At 41.7% G+C, this 17,637-nt stretch overlaps 1 protein-coding gene across 2 annotated transcripts in view; it reads right to left on the reverse strand.

Moving 5' to 3' along the window:
• Positions 1–8,762: 8,762 nt before the first annotated feature.
• Positions 8,763–17,637, reverse strand: part of DCP1B (decapping mRNA 1B) — a 42,476-nt gene continuing 33,601 nt past the window's right edge. For both annotated transcript variants that reach the window (XM_050325563.1, XM_050325564.1), the window contains exons 8-9: positions 11,318–11,566; positions 8,763–9,520 (exon numbers count right to left, since the gene is read on the reverse strand). In XM_050325563.1, the coding sequence (XP_050181520.1) occupies positions 9,440–9,520; positions 11,318–11,566 (330 nt within the window). In that variant the 3' untranslated portion in view covers positions 8,763–9,439. The remainder of the gene's footprint in view (positions 9,521–11,317; positions 11,567–17,637) is intronic.

A 17,637-nucleotide genomic window follows, 5' to 3' on the forward strand; every position in this document is an offset into this window, starting at 1 on the left:
GCCACTGAGCTATTTTCTGGCTGTGTGGGGGCCAAAGTGCCACAGCAGGCAGCAGTGAGGTGGGTGTTGCAGCTTGCATGTTTGGAATCCTGGTGGAGTGCTCCTGAACGTTTACAACAGCCATTGTCTCAAGACACTCAATGCCTTCTTCCATTTTCCGTGCATGTTGCAAGAATTGAAGGTCACACCCGAGAGACCATGAGATGGGTGGAGTCAGCAAAGCTGCTCCAGCGATGCCAACCTTGGAGCTGGTTGGAAAGGGCAGTGTCCCTGTGGTTGCTCTTGCAGGGCACGTGAGAGCTGCACCCAGCTGGGAGGGAGAGGGACAGCAGCCTCTGCCAGCATGGGGAATCCACCGTGCTGGTGGTGGTGTGACTCAGGAGAGCCCTGGGCAGATGTAGGTGACATTTCCATTGCAGGCCAGGTCAGGGCTCCCAGCTGAGCAGCCACTCGGTGGCTGTGGCTTGGCAGCAGTGGCTCACTGTGATGGGACCTGCCCTTTAGGCATTGGTGGTGTACACAGTCTAGATTTAGTCAGACAGGTCACACTCAGGCTTCCCCCTGCACTTTCCAGCTATGTAAGACTCTACCAGCCTCTGAGTGTCACCCACCCGCATGGAGCCCAGCGCTGGAGGGAAACCATGACCAAACACAGCAGCTGGGTTTTACAGCATGTTGTTATGCAGCCCTAAAGTTATCCCTTCTCTGTTGCCCAGGCACAGGGTCAGCCTCCTCTCCCAGGATACTCCACCTGCTCCCCTTACTCAGTGTGTACCTCCACTTTGCAAGCTCCAGCTCATTTAGGAGGTGAATTCCTGAGACTGGCTGTGGTTCTCTGGGGTTGCTCGGGAAGTACACAAGGCCAGAGACACAGCATTCCTCACCCCACCTGATGTAGACTAACCGTGCCTGGGATTTCGTTAAGTCCTTTGCTGGGGCACCTTCAGACCGTGCTGTGGCTGTTCTTACAGCCCTCAGTTACTGGTCAGCCTTGTCCCATCTTTTAAAGTGCCATAAGCTTCTACTTGTCTTCTGCAGGTTTTCCAGAGCTCTATTGATATTTTTTCCTAATATCTGCTTCCGCATCCACCAAGAGCTGTTCTTTCCTCACCTACCCAGGCAGAACCAGCAACTGGAAAGGTTACATAACTTCCAAAGCCTTCCCTCCAAGGATGGTCTCTAGCAGCAAAGGGCAGGCTGGTGTTCTTTCTCATCTCACTGACCTGAACATCTGCTGAGGGTGATTGGGAAAGAGGGGAGCTCACTGCTTTCACAGTCCTCCAAAAATGCAGGGGAGGCTCCAGCAGGCTTTCAAATTCTACACACTGCTGCTCATACTTGGGCTAAAAGATTAAAAAGAAATAAGCTAACACAGCTAGTATGGAATAAGATGGAAGCAGAGTGTAACTTGAACTCTTAGCACTGATTGCTTAGGAAGGCAAAGAAATCTGACAGGCTAGAATAGCCACGGAGCCCTTTTCCTGCATTTTGGCAGAGAGGACACAGATTAGCTGGATTTAGTACGCTGCTGCACATGTTAACCAAGTAGAAAATTGTTATTAGCTCTAGAAAATTGCAAGTTGGGCATATGGCAGTTCAGGGCCAAGAAGGTGTAGAAACAAATGCAGATAATACGCTTGAGAGCACACAGCGAGCTCAGTCCCTGAACAGGGGCTTTGTGCAGACAAGTGAGGAGATCCTGTGTTCAGGAGTCAGGAGGATGTTTTTGGCATTGCTGGGCAATGCTGTGCTGGGCCCCGAGATTTCTCTGGTGCATGAAGACTGGGGTGGCAAAGGGCAAGGACAGAAACAGATCTCAATTGCTCAACAGTCCACCCTATTCTGGCAAACTCATGTTTGTAGGGGAGTAGCTAATGCATGGGAAGTTTTTCCTTCTCCTCTCCCACTGAAAATGGATCTTTTGTTAATTCCAATCTTTTCTGAAATGACAGTAGCAATTGCTCACCTCTGGACAGGCCATCAAAAAATCTTTAAGACTGCCTTTAGGCTGCTGCAGTCATCTGGCAAGAGAAAGACGTTTCTGAGGAGGAAGCACAACAGCATCTCTGTCAGCAGCACATCTCAATTCACATCAGAGACTCTGAGCTGAGGGAAGAGCAGAGCTTAATGGGAGAGGAAGGATAATGGGAAACTTGCACCAACTGGCCTCTTTAGTGTCAGCTTTATTGCACAGCTGGAGAGAGTACACTTTGTAGCAACAGTAATTTATTTTTTGATCAATACAGGAATTGCATATGAAAGTACTCTCGCTCTTCTGATCATTCCTGCTGGCTTTGTTCATTTGCCTGGCCTGCAACAGGCACGGGGCACACCAGGCTGCCAAGTGCCAGCCACTGGGATGCTGCAGAGGACAGGAGAGGGGAAGAAACTCCTGCTGGGGGATGTAGCACCTGCAAAGGTAAAAAATTCCGCATTTGCCAGGACTAGTTTTTGGTTGCTAGGCTGCTGCTGTTGCCTCTATCTGCTCCTTGCTTTTTCCAGTTTTCACTGCCTACACAACATGCTGATTTCTGATGAAGTGCTACCTCTGGGTAACAGAGCAGTTTGGGGCTGGACTGAGGGATCTCTCAGTCGGCTGCAAACAAAAATGAAGCAATGGGGAAAGGAGCGAAGCCCCAGTGAGGCGCGACTGAGCATCGGTCTCTGCCTGTGCCTCTTGACTTCTTCTGTGACCTCTATAAATCCATTATCAAACCATTCTTCATGTCCATTTTAAATGGAGATAGTATTTCCTTCTCTCTCCTTTGCATGGGTAAGGTGTATAAAAGGCACTTGTAGATACTTTGTATCTAACTAGCTGTTTGTGTAAATGCACTTTTAGAGCAATGTTGAAGACACAGAAAATATATATACAAAATAGAAATCCTTTAAAATCATGTATGAGTTCTCATCCAAAAATGTTTTAGTGGATTATGAAATCACTTCTTCCAAAAACAGAGCATATCACTTTGGGTTAAATACCGGCCAGAGTGTTCATATCCCTCTGTTCTGCACCTGAACCATCCCATGTTCCCCACCCCACCATCTGCCTGCTCAGACCCGCCCCCACAGCACCAGTGTAATTAAGCAGATTGTTACGGTGTGAGAAGACGAATCCCTGACGTTTTCTGTCACCCCCAAAGCTGATATTTTATTTCTGAGATCTTCCCGTTCCATAAGGTGGTTTCTTCAAGGTGTGCACAGCAGCACTTGCAGAGTGCTCTGCTTTGCACAGCCAGGGCTGTTTCGCCGGCCTGCCCATGTCTGAGACACGAGTGCTTGTTGTCTTCATCTCTGGGCATCCGACTGTTCAATGCACTTGACACTGGATTTAGCAGCCCCCTGCAGTGAGGGATTAGCTTAGTGTTCTGAATTTTAATGCTCTCTAAATTTCTGCTTTTATACGAGGAAGTGAAAGTTTCCTGAACAATATAATGTTTCATTTGTGCTTTTCAATCTTCCCCGCTTCCTCTTCCAATTTTCACGCCTTCGCTTCTGCCCCTTAAAATGAAAATTCCCAGCTTTTGCTTCTCTTTTGAATTACTCACTATCCTCTCAAAGACCTTACTGGATTTTCTTGAGAGCATAGCCATCATTTCCTCACACCTCTCAGTCAAAGGAGTTAGCTGGAGACTCTTCAACTTCTTCATGCTTCTACCCATTCCTTCTACCCGTCCTTTGATGAAGCTCTTGTGGTCCTGCTTACACTGTTAAGACATTCCTAAGTCGTGGCACACTTTTGTTGGGATGTGATCCACCAGAAAGTATCCTCTGGTGATGGCTTGTGCTTGCTCTTGGGGGAGACAAATGTTACATCTCCTCGCTGCTGCTTTGCAGGAGCTGGAGGTGGTGATTATAGGAATTAGGGTGGGGGTAAGAAGGGAGGACACAGACTGCTTGGAAGCACTAGATTTTGGCCTTTAGGGACACAAACAGGAGAAGGGAAAAGTGTATCACAAGACGGTGGGACGGCAGAGACAAGCAGTTGATCCTGCTTGCAAACATATCTCCAAAAAAAGATGGGAATTACACCTCTGCTGCCAAACTTCAAGCATTAAGCGTGCAACTCTTGAACAGTGTTATGATACTACAGCTTGATGGCTCCTCTAATTCAAACTCTTGGCCTTAGCTGACTGCATCCACGGGAGAAGCCAGGAGAGGAGAGGCAGGACTTCCGTGATAAGAATCCAAGAGGGGAGCCTCAGGCATTAAAAATCCTCTCCTTAGATGAATGTGAAAGGCAGGCACTTTTACTAAGTGGTAGGTCTGGGGCTACTGCTCTAAGCAGAAAGAAGGCAGCTGTTAGTGAGCCAGACTGCTAAGCAGCAGTAAAAATGAAGGAAAACAGAGCTTTTGTTCCCAGCCTGAGTAGCCCTGCTCTGGGAGGGCTGCCAAGAGCCTGCACGCTCCTTTCCTCTCTCCCCCTCAACGCTGTATTTACAGGCAAGTGCTGAAGCAAAACCCACAGGTGTGTCGGTTTCTGAAGTGACATATTAATAATATCTCTCTCCATTTCGGTGTGTTTCAGAGGCAGATTTCAAGTACTGGGGAAGAGATCCGGCACGGGTGGCTGTACCTGCAGACACAGGGTGTAACAGATGTGCTGCAGCACCTCAAGGCAGCACAGCACCCAGCCCATGGAGCAGGGTGGCAGCGCTGGGGCAAGAAATGCGTTAATATTTATGAAGGACCTAAGGATGGGATTAGCATCCCTCTGTGGTAGCAGCTGTAGGGCTGCCATCATCTCCCAGAGTTCCCTCACGGCGTGAAAGCAGGATATTCTCTTGCTGATAGTAAGATGTCATCCTTTCTATTTCCTGACTTTTGTTTAGTCACCACACGCCAGAGGGATTTTCCTTCTGCCTTTAGTGGCTGGTGGTGTTTGTGCAGACACATTGTTCTGAACTCAGAGCTTACTTTGCTTTTTGTGGAATTTGGATACAAATATAATAAGAAGGGCTTTTAATTAATTTATGCTCCAAATGGTTTAATTTTTTTTTTTTTAATTACATGTATGACTGAAGCTGCTGCTCTCAAAAAATGTGCAGTGAGTTCCTGTTGTGTACACCAGATGTTTATTCTAAATTCATTCTTTGGAAGTTTTTATGTTGTTGCTCACCTATTAAAAGGGAGAAGCATGGAGATTGCTTGCAACTCAGATTCTTTCCGTAACAGCTATAACCTAAAGGCATTTCTATATTGAACACACTTTCTCCAAAAGCTGTTCTTTAAAATGACCTAAAAATCTCGTTTTTTCCTCTCCCCTTTATTTGCCCAGTGCTTACTTCCTGCTTGTTTCAGTAGTTTTTTCAGCTATCCATACAAAAGCATTCTGGTTCCTGCATTTCACATTCACTTCCATGCTGGGCAGATTTATATTTGAACAGCCTGTCCTGGTTTGATGGTATAACCTCCATTAAATTAAAACAAATAAATAAATAAAAAAAGAAGGGAATATTCATCCCAACATCTGCTGTATTCCAGGGAAAGGTAGGGTCTGGCTGTCATGCCAGTACTGGTCAGTAGAAGATGGTGGTGGGGGGGAAGGCTAACTTTAGCCCAGACACTGTAATCTCCCAGGCTAAATTAGGTTTGCACTGAGACTTGCCCTCAAAAGGATCCCGTCTTTCTGCTGGGTCTGGGGTGACATCAGGCTCATGATCCGCAGTTACCCTTTGTGAGGGTACCCGCAAACATTCCCAAGGATTTCCACAGCCAGCCAAGGCAGGGGACACAACAAAGTCATCTGTGGTAAAAAGCTCATCTGTGTTAAAACCAACCTTGGCAGGGAGGAAGTCTTCACCTGGACTGATTCTGCTGCAACATGGAGTCATCTTAAAATAAAAAGGGAGAGAAAAATTAACGAAAAAGGCAGGAAAGACTAGTGTGGGAGCAGGGATGAGCAGCCAGGAGTGGGTGGCTGGGATGGGCCACAAACTTTGCTTCTTCAGTGTCTTGACGGAGCCCCGTTTTCCACTTGCTGCTTCTATATATGCCAAGCTCCCTCCTCCTGTATTCCCAACTCAGCTGTGCACAGATTTATATCTAAAGGCCAGAAGATGCTTGTTAGAGAAGTTCACAGCAGTTTGGAAAAGGCAAGGACTTGGAAGAGTCTGTTAAAAGTTATCAGAATTAGCAGTAAAGTTTACTCTAGGTTGACTGAGGATTAATTTTTTAGTACATTATTCATCTCCAGGCCTGAAATTTTGCCTTTTTCTAGGTGTCAGGGATCCCCCTGGGTAAAGCTGCCTTCGTAACATTTTTGAACATTAGAACCTCAAATACTTACTGAAAAATATATTTTAATTTTGCCTTTTCCTCAGCAAAGATCTCCAAGTTTGCTAAAATATTGAACTATGATTTTAATGTGTCCTAAAGGGACTAAGATATCTCCAATACCCTCCACTTTTACGACTGAAATTCAAAGCTCAACATGTTCTAAATAGGCTGTCAGAGGAGATGAAGCATCCTGCCTGTTCAGCTGCATCCTGCTCCTGGAAAATTTTATTTTGCTGTACCATTTTAATTATTCCCATTGCAGCTACAAGAAGGAGTAAACAGAGGAGCAACAGAGAGCTAATGAATAAAAATCATATTGAGGATTTGAATTTTCTGTGAGAAAATACTTGGATTCCTTCAGTGAATGTTATGGATTTCCATGATAAACACTGACAGAAATTATGGTTCAGTATTTTCACCGAATTTCTACTCCTTGATTTCTCACTCTAGTTTAATAGGTGTGGAATTTTCTGAGGAAGTGGACAGTGGTTAAGTGGAACAACACTGGAAAGTAATATCAATTCAAGGCTGAATCAGGGATTAATGCAGAAAAGCTCTGCTGCAACTTCTGGAATTCTTGCTAAGCCACAATTTACAAGTTACTTAATTCTATTGGAAATAAATTAAAAAACAACCAACCCAAAGCAAGCAGTATATTAAGAAATACACAGACACTAAAAATATTGCATATGCATTCTGTGGAATCATTTAAAGCAGTTAATGTGCTCCTTATACATTTTCCGATTTTCTGCTTGTTACCTTTTTTTTCCTCATTCAGGTAAAAAACCAGGCCCAAAGTAAGGCAGTCTTAACTGCTGCAGCCTTTTCTTCTCAAAAGGCCTTGGTATCTTGAGAGCTCCAACAGTGTCTTAAAAAAATAAAATAAATAAAAACAAAAATAAAATAAATACTGAAGAGACAGTACCAGCTGATACAAACCTGCTAAAAACCCACAATACCAAAATGCATAGATTAAGTTTTTAGTATTAATTAAGAATCCTCCAGGTTTCCACAGTACTGGAAGGCTCTGACTATATTTCTGGAAAAAGCCTTTTCCTGAGACAGATACTTCAGTTTGTAGTAGAAAGAAGAGAGAAAGGGGCACAGCTCAGTTTTACACTCCAAGCTCAGTCTCCAGTTCCCAAATGGACCTGAAGAAGCAGATCCTGCCATCTGAGATGGAAGCCTAAACATGAAGTTTGTCTTTATTTCTCAACAGAATTCTCTCACTACTGTTCCTCTTCTGTCCCTTGTCATAAGATTCTGAGTTTCTCTCTGAGTTTGTTCTATTCTCTTACTGCTGTTGTTCTTGGTAAGCAAGACAGTGAGCTAAAACTGCACTTCCTTTCTTTAGCAACTACTTTCTGTCCTTCATTCCACAAAAGGCAAGTTTATGCTTCCTGAACAATCCCAGAAATCCCTTACAGCATAATAACAGTGAGAGCAATCCAACTCTGCCAGGGTGTGGATGTAACCAGAAGAGAGGGCAGTGAAAAGAAACCCTCAATTAGCTCAATCCTTGTCTGCTTTAAGATAAGCTTCAGCTTGTCAAGTGTAATGCCAATACTACCTTTGTCATAAGCATCAAGAGTTAACAGATGGTTTAAAAAACAGGCCTTTAATTTTTGTAAATTGCTCTGAAAAGCATCAAATAAAGAGGTTTCTTAAATTTCTACTTGCCTTTTTGTAAATAAAAATGTTTCCCCCATGACTAGAAAACCTATCACAAACACAGCTTGAGATGCTTAAGGATTATTTTTACCCACCCATTACAGAAGTTCTGTATGTCAAATGAGGTATCAACTATGTGCCCTCATCATCTTTAAACTGCACTCTCAGATAATCCAACATCACAGACATCAATTACGCAACTGTTTGAATCATGACAACTGCACTAATTGAAACCTGCAGCCAAATTTACACGAGGAACTTTCACAGATGAGGCTACTGAGTTGTGCCTACCTCAATGCCCACAGTAAAGAGGATTGTGGAATCATTCATGGCTTGCAGTTTGGGTTCTCTGCGCCCACAAATGAAATGCCTCCTCAGCAACAACTGCGTGTTCCTAAAGTGTAGTAAACTGGCAGCAGATGCTAGTGAAAATATACAGAAAAATTCTTTCAATCATTTATTCTAACTGATTTAAGACCTCATGCGTCTTCTGACAAGGGTAAAAACCTTTTAAAGTCGTACAAACAAGTGACCCAACAATCCAAAATACATAGCCCATGGTACAATAAAATGAAATCAGCACACAGTAGGGATTATCCATTTTATTTTCTTAAGAAATGGATCAATGAAATCACTGTGCTCCAGGAACACACTAAAAAAAATTTTAATAGGACTTTTACGCCAGGTAGCCTTCACCTTAACAAATTTTCACATTGCTTATAATAATGCAGATTGGACCTGGAATAACAGAAACATGAATCCAGTGCAACCCCAGAGCTATGTGATAGCAAGTACATTCACAAAACAACCGCCCCCCCCCCCCCGTAATTCTTCAAAACAACTGCAGAATCCCATTTCTACGTCTAGCTAAAAATATTCTTGTCAAAATAGAAAAAGATTTTTCTACAAAAATGTTGGGGGAAGTCATGACACTTCATCTAAATTGCTTTGCAGACAACTAAGTACGATGATCAATCTTCCCGAGACTTTCCGTTCCATGATTTCACCCGGAATTTCACCCGTTCCTAAAAATAGTCCAACATTGCCACCATGTGGTCAGGGATGGGCACGTTCACCGGGACGGCTGCACAGGACGGCTCAGGGAAAATTTATCCACGACAAACACCCAGTCAACAAATGACCACACTGCAAGTAAAAAACAAAGGGAAACTGGATCCCGAGAACTGAGTCCTTACGCAGGGAAACCAGTTCTAAGTGTGGACCAAGATAAGAAAAATAATTTAAGATACTCTGTGATTAAGTCTTCAGTATCGTGACGCTCCCCTCGCTAAAGGCACAATCCGTTTCCGCTCGCTTTTTTCCCCTCAGTACAGCATGTCTTTGCCAACAAGCAAAATCCATGTGTAAGCAACATGCCTCAGACCATCCGTTTCTTCAAACACAAACATTACTTGAAAATTTCGAAATCTTTCTTCCTGGAGTTCAGGAAGCAATGGAAATTGAATTAAAAATAAAAAAACCCCATCTTTCACATAGGCTTTTTCATCGCCGCCTTTCTCACACTGAAGAGATATGCTTCATAAATAATATTTAAGAAGTTGTCATCATTCTGAAAAAAAACCAAAACAGGGAGTTGTTAGCGGGATAGGCACTTGGAGTAAAGAGATTAGAAGGTTATTTATTCCATTTTATGGACCAGATACTTTTCAGCCTTACTCTGTTTTAAAAAGCCAGCAATAGGAAGGCCATTTCCTTTATGTAAAAATATGTATTATTTTCAAGCAGCCTTACAATAAGTGGGCGTGACTGTACCTCAGCAAGTAGTAACGAGTACACAGAAAGCAGGTTTTCCAGACTCATGATGGATTTATTCTTGCACGATAACCCAGTGACACTGCAACCCTGTAATTCCCTCTCTTTATCACCACTGACCTAGGGATGTCCTTAAACTGTGTCCTCCCTCACGTCAGTCATAATTCCACGCACGTCTAAAGGAACAGTGAAACCCCCTAGGTCTTGATCCTCTACTAAATCCTACCTGGGCAAATCCCTGCATCTTGTTTAGCTCTTTTGGGCTTAACACTCCTAACAGATGCTGCTCCTTTTGCTCTGAGGCTTAACTTTTTCCTTCTGAAGAACAATTTGCAAGAATGAGTCAGCCCACATTAAGAAAGAATGTTTTAAGTAGCTCACATAAACATATGAAGATAATTACAATCAAGATAATATTTATGGAAAATCAGGAGCATCCAAGACTGTAGTTTTATATAATGGAAAATGACAGGTAACAAATTGGCAGTAAATAATTTCCAGGTAACTCAGTTATCCTAACTATCTCCAAGGAAAGCAGGGTTAAATACATATTTTACAAGTACAGAGTTACAGAGGGTAAAACCCAATTTTCCTTTACTAGTTTCCTTTTTAACTTTATATATACTACCCAGATATTCAAAGTATGTAAAGACAGAATAATGAGTTGTTGGGTTTTTTTTTTAATCCCCAAATAAAAATACAAGGAAAAATGAGAAAAGCCCTTAATTTGTTAAAGATACTATTTTCTTCCTGGATTTATAATATAAATAGCATTTTAAGTAACTTCAACATCCCAATAAGGACTTTTAATTTTGTTCCAAAGCCAGACAGGCACATAGTTTTGGACTACTAAGTGGACTCTTAAACTTGTGCCTCTGTGTCTTGTGTTTTACAGCCAGGTCTTTACTTATGTAATCTCTCCTCAACTTCTACTCTTGAGATATTCATCACATGGCAAGTTAAGGAAAAACATATTCATAATTATGCATCATCCCAGAGCAGTAAGCAAGCATCCCATAATGCTGTTAATGCTTTGTCACAATTAAACCTGAAAAACTGCAGCAAGAGGAATTTTATTCAGTGTAATTCTCTAGTTCAAATGCTGAGCTGAACTAGTATATATTCATGTTATCTAACCCACAGTTTAAAGTCGCTCACACTCATCCCGCAATTTTAATTTCCCGTCTGAATTCCTCTTACTGCTTGCATGCATCTCTGAAATATTTGGCAGCTGGGATAATCACCCATTATTTATCCTTAGCTAAAAATATAATAGATTTCTCTCTGGCTCATAGGCTGACCTTACAAAGCTTTCAGTCATTTTGTTCTTTTCCATCAAAATTATTATCTCTCCTGAACCCCAAATCAGACGCATTAATCAAAATGCAGTTGAAGCACCACAGTGCAAGAAGAAGCTCTCACACCCCCAGCCTATGTCACGGTGCCCTGTTAGGATGCCAGGCATCCACAGGGAGCACAGCTTCCAACATATATGTTCATTATTCATTCAGCCTCTAGACAGACACGAGTGGTTACGGGGTGCTTATACCAAAACGGGATTTTAAGCGAAGGGGGAGAATCTGCGGCGCTTTACCTGGATCAGGTGTAGAAGGGTTTCCTGCAGCTGCATCTTCGTCATGGAGGTGCTGTTGGCCACGGCTGGCTCCGGGGTTTGCAGGGGCAGGAGAAGGTTGGCTGAGCCGGCAGCAGGGTCTTGGCTGGCCGCTGCCAACCGCCCACTGTCACTGGCTTTTGGTGCAGCAGGTGTGGACTGAGTGAACACCATCGGGGACATCAGCAGGGTAGGAGTCACAGTGGCAGGAATGCGTTGAGGTGAGATTACCTGTCCATGGAGAAATAAAGGCATCAATTGAACCTATCCACTTAACTGTATGGGAATGGAGACGACGAAAACTGCGGAGAGGTTGGCAACAGGCACAGAGACTGCTGGACATCGACACAGTGATGCAAAACTCCAGCTCGGGACCACCTATATGGTCTATTTCCAGATGAAAAGGCCTTCCATCCAACTGGAGATTGCAGCAGTGGATTCAAGTGTGATTAAATCTATCTGATAGGCATATGATCTTAGGACAAGAGCATTTTATACAGAAATCAGAGCACTAGTAAATATCAGTACTTAGAGAATGAAGCTGTAAACTTCTACACAGGGACAGTAAGTCAGTAAGTTTAATCTTTGATAATATACTTACATGCAAATATTACTACTAAAGACTCATCTTTGTACCTAATACTAGAAAGTATTTTCCAATTAAAATTTGCATGTTACTTTATAAATCTATATATGCATCTATTTTATCTTCTCATTTTACTTAAGGAGAATGGAAAAACCCCAGAGATTAAGTGATTTATCTAAGTGTTGTAGTGAGCTGGTGGCACTGTCAGAAACAGAAGTCCTAACCAACACAGAATTGACAAAATCAAAATGACCCTCAAAGAGAACGAAAGCCTTGATGCTGCAGCAGTTCTGCAAGTTCACTCAGTATCCTAACCATTGCAACTTGCAAAGATATGTGTCAAATAATTTTTAATTTCAAATTTTGCAATGCATCTTGGAACTGTACAACAGTTATAGCAAATACTATCAGATATAACACATAACAGAAAGTTAATTCCCTCACTTTGCAGATATTAGACCTCTCTCCAGGTAATTCTAGTAATAAATCTTAATCCTAAATAGTCATCTTCTTGATATTCATGTATCCAACCTTCTGTTCGAAGAACAAAAAATATAAACTAATTGATAGGAGCTCACCAAAGCTCCTTCTTTTTGGACTGGAGCATGAATTATTGCTATTATATAAAGTTGAAAAGCTACTGAATCACTTCACTCTGTGTCCTAGGTTACATTTCAGTTTTGAAGAAAAATTAAAATTAAGAAAATAAAACTGAGGCTGCTCCCCTAGGTATGCAAGCCCACATAATTTAATATTAAAGAACATTTCTATTTTTGTTGCTGGTCTTACTCCTAGCTATGATCATTCTACCCAAGACATTCCTGAACTATGTTAGTGAGACCAAAACACAAAAAGAAATGGAAAGAAATGAGGAGGACAGTTCTCATGCTGTTTTACAGAAAATTTAAGGAAGCAGACAAGACCAGGGGTTAGGAAAGCCTCATGGATATCAGAGAGCATGCAGTATGCACCTAATGTAAAAACCTCTCCTGCTTTTTCAATATTTACCCAGGTAGGTAAATATTGTTTCTGGTTTTTAAATAGAGAGTACTACTTCAAAACTCTTGACCTGCAGCTTTTTTCCAACCCCATGTCATGTAATCATAACAGTCATCATCAGCCCTGAGTTACAATGTCGCTGTAGGTTTGCTCCAAACAGTCAGGTGGTGCTTATGTTTGCTCACCTCTGCTTGAAAATCAACACTGAATTTAGAAGAAAACCAGTGCGAGTCCAAAGTGACATCTCCCTGTGGAGTGAGATCTTTGGACCGGCCACAGATGTTCTCCTCTAAGTGAGAGGATTCTTCTCCTGCCTCTGGAAGACCGACTGTCCCCAGACACTTATCATAATTTCTGCTCTACTCATCCATGCTGCTGAAGTAACTTCTCTTTAATTTACCTCCAGCAAAATTGGCAGGGTTTGCTTAAACAGGATGACTCTTCCTAATGTGATTTAAAGAATGGATATACAAACCGCTCTGCAAGGGCAGAAACCTCCTGCAAAGGGAAGGTTGGGAGCAGCTGGAGGAGATAAACTGTCCCACTGGCATGGTTGAATCTACCACAGACTATGCCAGACCCAGATACGCATCCCTCAGAATCAAAAGACGTTTTTCTCTGGAGTCCAAGGCAAATAAACAAAACCTGAGACAAACTGCGCTCTTAGTCACATGCAGTTTCTCCTGTCAAACACGTACACGTGTTGTGGTTCAAAAGACATGTGGAGAATTATGTCTTCTCAGCACAGAAACGCCTTTGGTAGGACTTGCCAAGCATATGGAAACTATATGGAATGAGCAATATTGCCATCTACTGGTGACACAGCCAACATCTACAGGTTAGTGCAGCACTTCAAACATTTGGGTCAGAAGAATAGAAAATAAACATCTCTTTTTTTCGGTGCATGGCATTTGTGTCTGTACACAATACTGAAAAGTATTTTTTGCTAAGAGTTCATGCCCAAAACTTCCCTCATATAACAAACTTTTACATAAACCACATGGGTTGTTATTTGGCTTTTGTTTTTTGATAGAAAGGCAAATTTTCATTTCAGATTCAGTTCAGATCACCTTGAGTCACTGGGACAAATGACACCCACCAGAAAACGGGATGCTGATCTTGGCATTAATAGTGCAATTCCTATAACACCATAGTTTTGTAGAAAGCACTGAAAATGCTCTGTAGGGACATTAACAGCCTTTGGACCAATCCTACAGCTTTGAGTCACAAGTCCTAACAGCCCTTCCAAAATTCTGTTGATCAACTTCTTTCCCACAGAACCTAACCTGAGTTGCTTGTTCACCCAGCCTCTACTAAATTATCTCCAGCTTTATCAGGTCAACACTTCAATCTCTGAGTCACTAATAACAGAGTAGGAGTCTACTGTCAGCTGTGCAGCAGTGAAGAAAGAACAATGAGAAGGGTGCACAACAATTGTTGCAGTATATAGGAATCCTCCTCCGAAGCCCAAGTGCTCCCTGAGATCTCAGTCTGATATTCTGCGTGGCTGCTGGCAGAGAGATGACATGGTAGCTGGCAAATTCACACACCACCACGAGCTCTGGAATGCACTGGATCTCCTGGAATGCAAACTGGCACCTCTGTTGCTCCTGCATGAGCAGAATCCCACGAGCACCAAGTGCTCCTCTGGAACATCGGAACATCAGCACCCAATGGGTGCTGTGAGCATCAAACAGCTTTTAGTGGCACTACTTAAAACTGAGAATATCCAATGTAAGAATGGCTCAAGAACTTTAAACGCAGTGAATTAAAATAAAGCTGGTTACAATGCCAACATGGCTTGGTCTTTCAAGTTTAATTTAGAATATTTTAATTGATGTTTAGCAACAGCATCTTAAATTAATTTTTGAAACAAGCTGTTTGCATTCCTCCTGTGCATTTTCAGTCTCTTGCTGGAACTGCAGTCAGGAGAACGGAGAGGCAATGGTGTGATGCTCACATCAAGGATACAAAATACCATGCACATACTCAGAAGATGTAACACTATGTACAAAATACACTCTTGACTGAAAAATGCTCCAGGAAATGAGAAAAATGAGCTGCAAGAGAAGTGGCCTTCTGCAGAAAAGATAAATTTGTGTCTGGGTTCTTGTAAGCACTTTTAAAACCATAATTCTGATTAACATAAACACTTAAGCACGCATGTATCTATAATCAGGATAACACATGCCTAACACTAAACATATCCTTAAAAGCCCACTGCAGATTAATGCTTTTTTATTGTATCTTAAGCACACGTTACTCACTGTCTGCATAAGGAATACTTCACAGAATAGGGTTGGCTCCAGACCAGACTGAATGCTTCCAAGTATTATTCTTCAGCTTTTGCTTTTTCCTTCTTCTTTTTTTTTTTTTTTTCTTCTTTTATTTTTTTTGGTAACTGGCCTCTTCCTTTCCATGTGGGAGATCACAGTTCTTATACCATATGGAGATGCAGCAGAAGCCAATTTAAACTTGGACTTGTAATGTGTCAATTGTGGAAAAGACTATTGCTTTCATTTTCTTAGTGCTGCTGATGGATTTAGGGTGTTCCTTTAATACGATTTTTCCAACAACAGACACTGTCCAGATACCTCTCTATTACAATTTGCTCTTTCTGTATGCTGAAGTGTAGTAGAAGAGGCAATACCAAAAGGCAAATAATTAGAGAGAACAAACCTTTTGCAGCATTTGTTGTCAGAATCTGCTTTGATCAATTTTGCATGAGCATGTGCAGATGTATTTGTGCCAATTCAATTTCACTCCCGTGTCTACTCTGCAGGCATGGCAGCACTTAAAGCCTCTGGTCTACTGCAAGGATGATATTATAAAAAAGATTAACGTTGGTTTTAGAAGTTGTTTTTTGTTTCCAGGTTTTTTTTTCAAAAGGAGGCATATTTCATGTGGCTAATTCATGGCTTCCAGAGGAACACAGGCTCACTCACTCCTTCATTTTTAGCCTCCCTGCTTTTGCTTTTTTTGGCAATCGGCTTCATGTGAAAGAGGCCATTCCTTCCAGACTGCAGAGCTTTAGGTGTCCTAAACAACAATTAGTCATGCTTTCATTATCATTTTAGTCTATGCATTAAATCTCAAAAGCAGTACTAAATGTGTAGGAAGAGCTGCATCCAATAGTGTTTCGATAGCAGCTGGGGCTGTGTCAGCCTGTGAAGCCACTCCTAGACAGTCTCAATCTCCTTGGTCTGCTCACAGCCATGAAAAAGGAGATTGAGAGCCTCACTTGCTTCCTTTTTTTTAAGGTAAACTTGCAGCAATAATCACAGTGGATGAGACTTGGTCCAGAGAAGATTCTTCTTTTCTCACAAGCTCGTGTTCCATCCAAACTCAAGCAGTAAAATTGTTGTAATTGCATTATGTCAGACCTCAGTAATTGCCTTTCCATACTGCAACTAATGCTGGCATCGTTTTTTTTCATATATCCACAAATAAAGTCATTACCCGTAGCAGCCTCTATAGGGATTTTTAATTTGAAAAAATATATCAGCATATTTCCTTTTTTCTTATTTATGCATACTGACTCATCATGTATAGCCTGGTAGCTGCCTCATTTCACTTTTCCCTTCAAAGCAGGAATGTCTTAGGTCCTTATGCTATCAGTACATGTACCAGTGAATCAGGCACTTTCTTACATTCAAAGCATGCAAGTTCAGTTCCCTGTGAAAACTGGTAAATTTTTGTGACTCTGGATCCTCTTTTTATTCTTTAGCTCTCCACTGGAAAGTCAGAGTTACCATCTGTAAGCAACTGATTCTAAATAATTTTAATGACTAATCCCCAAAAAACTCTTTCACACAAATTCAAAACCATGCTGCATTAATTAAGAGAACAAAAATAATGATGCTTATTTGCTGTATCAAATTCATCTTCCTCTGACCACCCTTATGGAATTAGAAAACTTGACCTGTCACAGACTTAATGACAGATGTGGCCCTTGTATTGTTAAATGATTGTTTCAGCCTCTTCACATACAGAACAACTTTCTAGCACAGGGTGGATTCTTGGAGCATTCTGTAGTCTTTCATTCAGGTTTTGATAGAAATAGAAAAACAGAATAAAATAGAAATAGAACAATGGAATAAGTTGCAATAGAAAAGCAGTTTCTGAACTTTACACTGAAAAGGGGGACGCTTTTTCAGTTGGGTAAGTAACTTCCAGACTCAAAGACAAGTCATACTCCGGTACAACACAAGTCTAGTGGAAAGTCAGCCCACAATAAAGGAAGCTGAAAAGGGCTTAGCTGCATCCCTAAACAGGACAGGTAAAGACATTCTAGTGTAGAAGATCCTTTAGAAAATGCAGTTGTTAAAGACGGTAGTTGTCCAGGATGGGTCATTTTGTAATTGTGCGTGCTGCTCTTCTGAAGACCAGAAAAAAGTACTCTTGAGAGAGATGCAGTCTCTTGACATCTCCTGAATTTTTTTAAGAAACCAATCTGACTTTTAGGATCAAAATCACCAGAATTAAGAGGATTTGCTTTTTTCATGGCATTCAGGTACAAGGCCTTTTTTCAAAATAAAAAATAGCAAATAAAATATAGCTAATGAATAGCTAGAAGTAACAGGTGTGGTACAAGATAACTAATTCACCAGTATACAAACACTTCAGAAAGCTTCTGTTAGAAAACAAAGGACCTTTTAAGCATCCTTAGCAACTGGAATACAGAAGAATGCATATCTACACAGAGAAAGCTATAACT

This window comes from Myiozetetes cayanensis, unplaced genomic scaffold (assembly GCF_022539395.1).
Source record: "Myiozetetes cayanensis isolate MyiCay16 unplaced genomic scaffold, myiCay2020 scf3, whole genome shotgun sequence".
Classification (NCBI taxonomy): domain Eukaryota; kingdom Metazoa; phylum Chordata; class Aves; order Passeriformes; family Tyrannidae; genus Myiozetetes; species Myiozetetes cayanensis.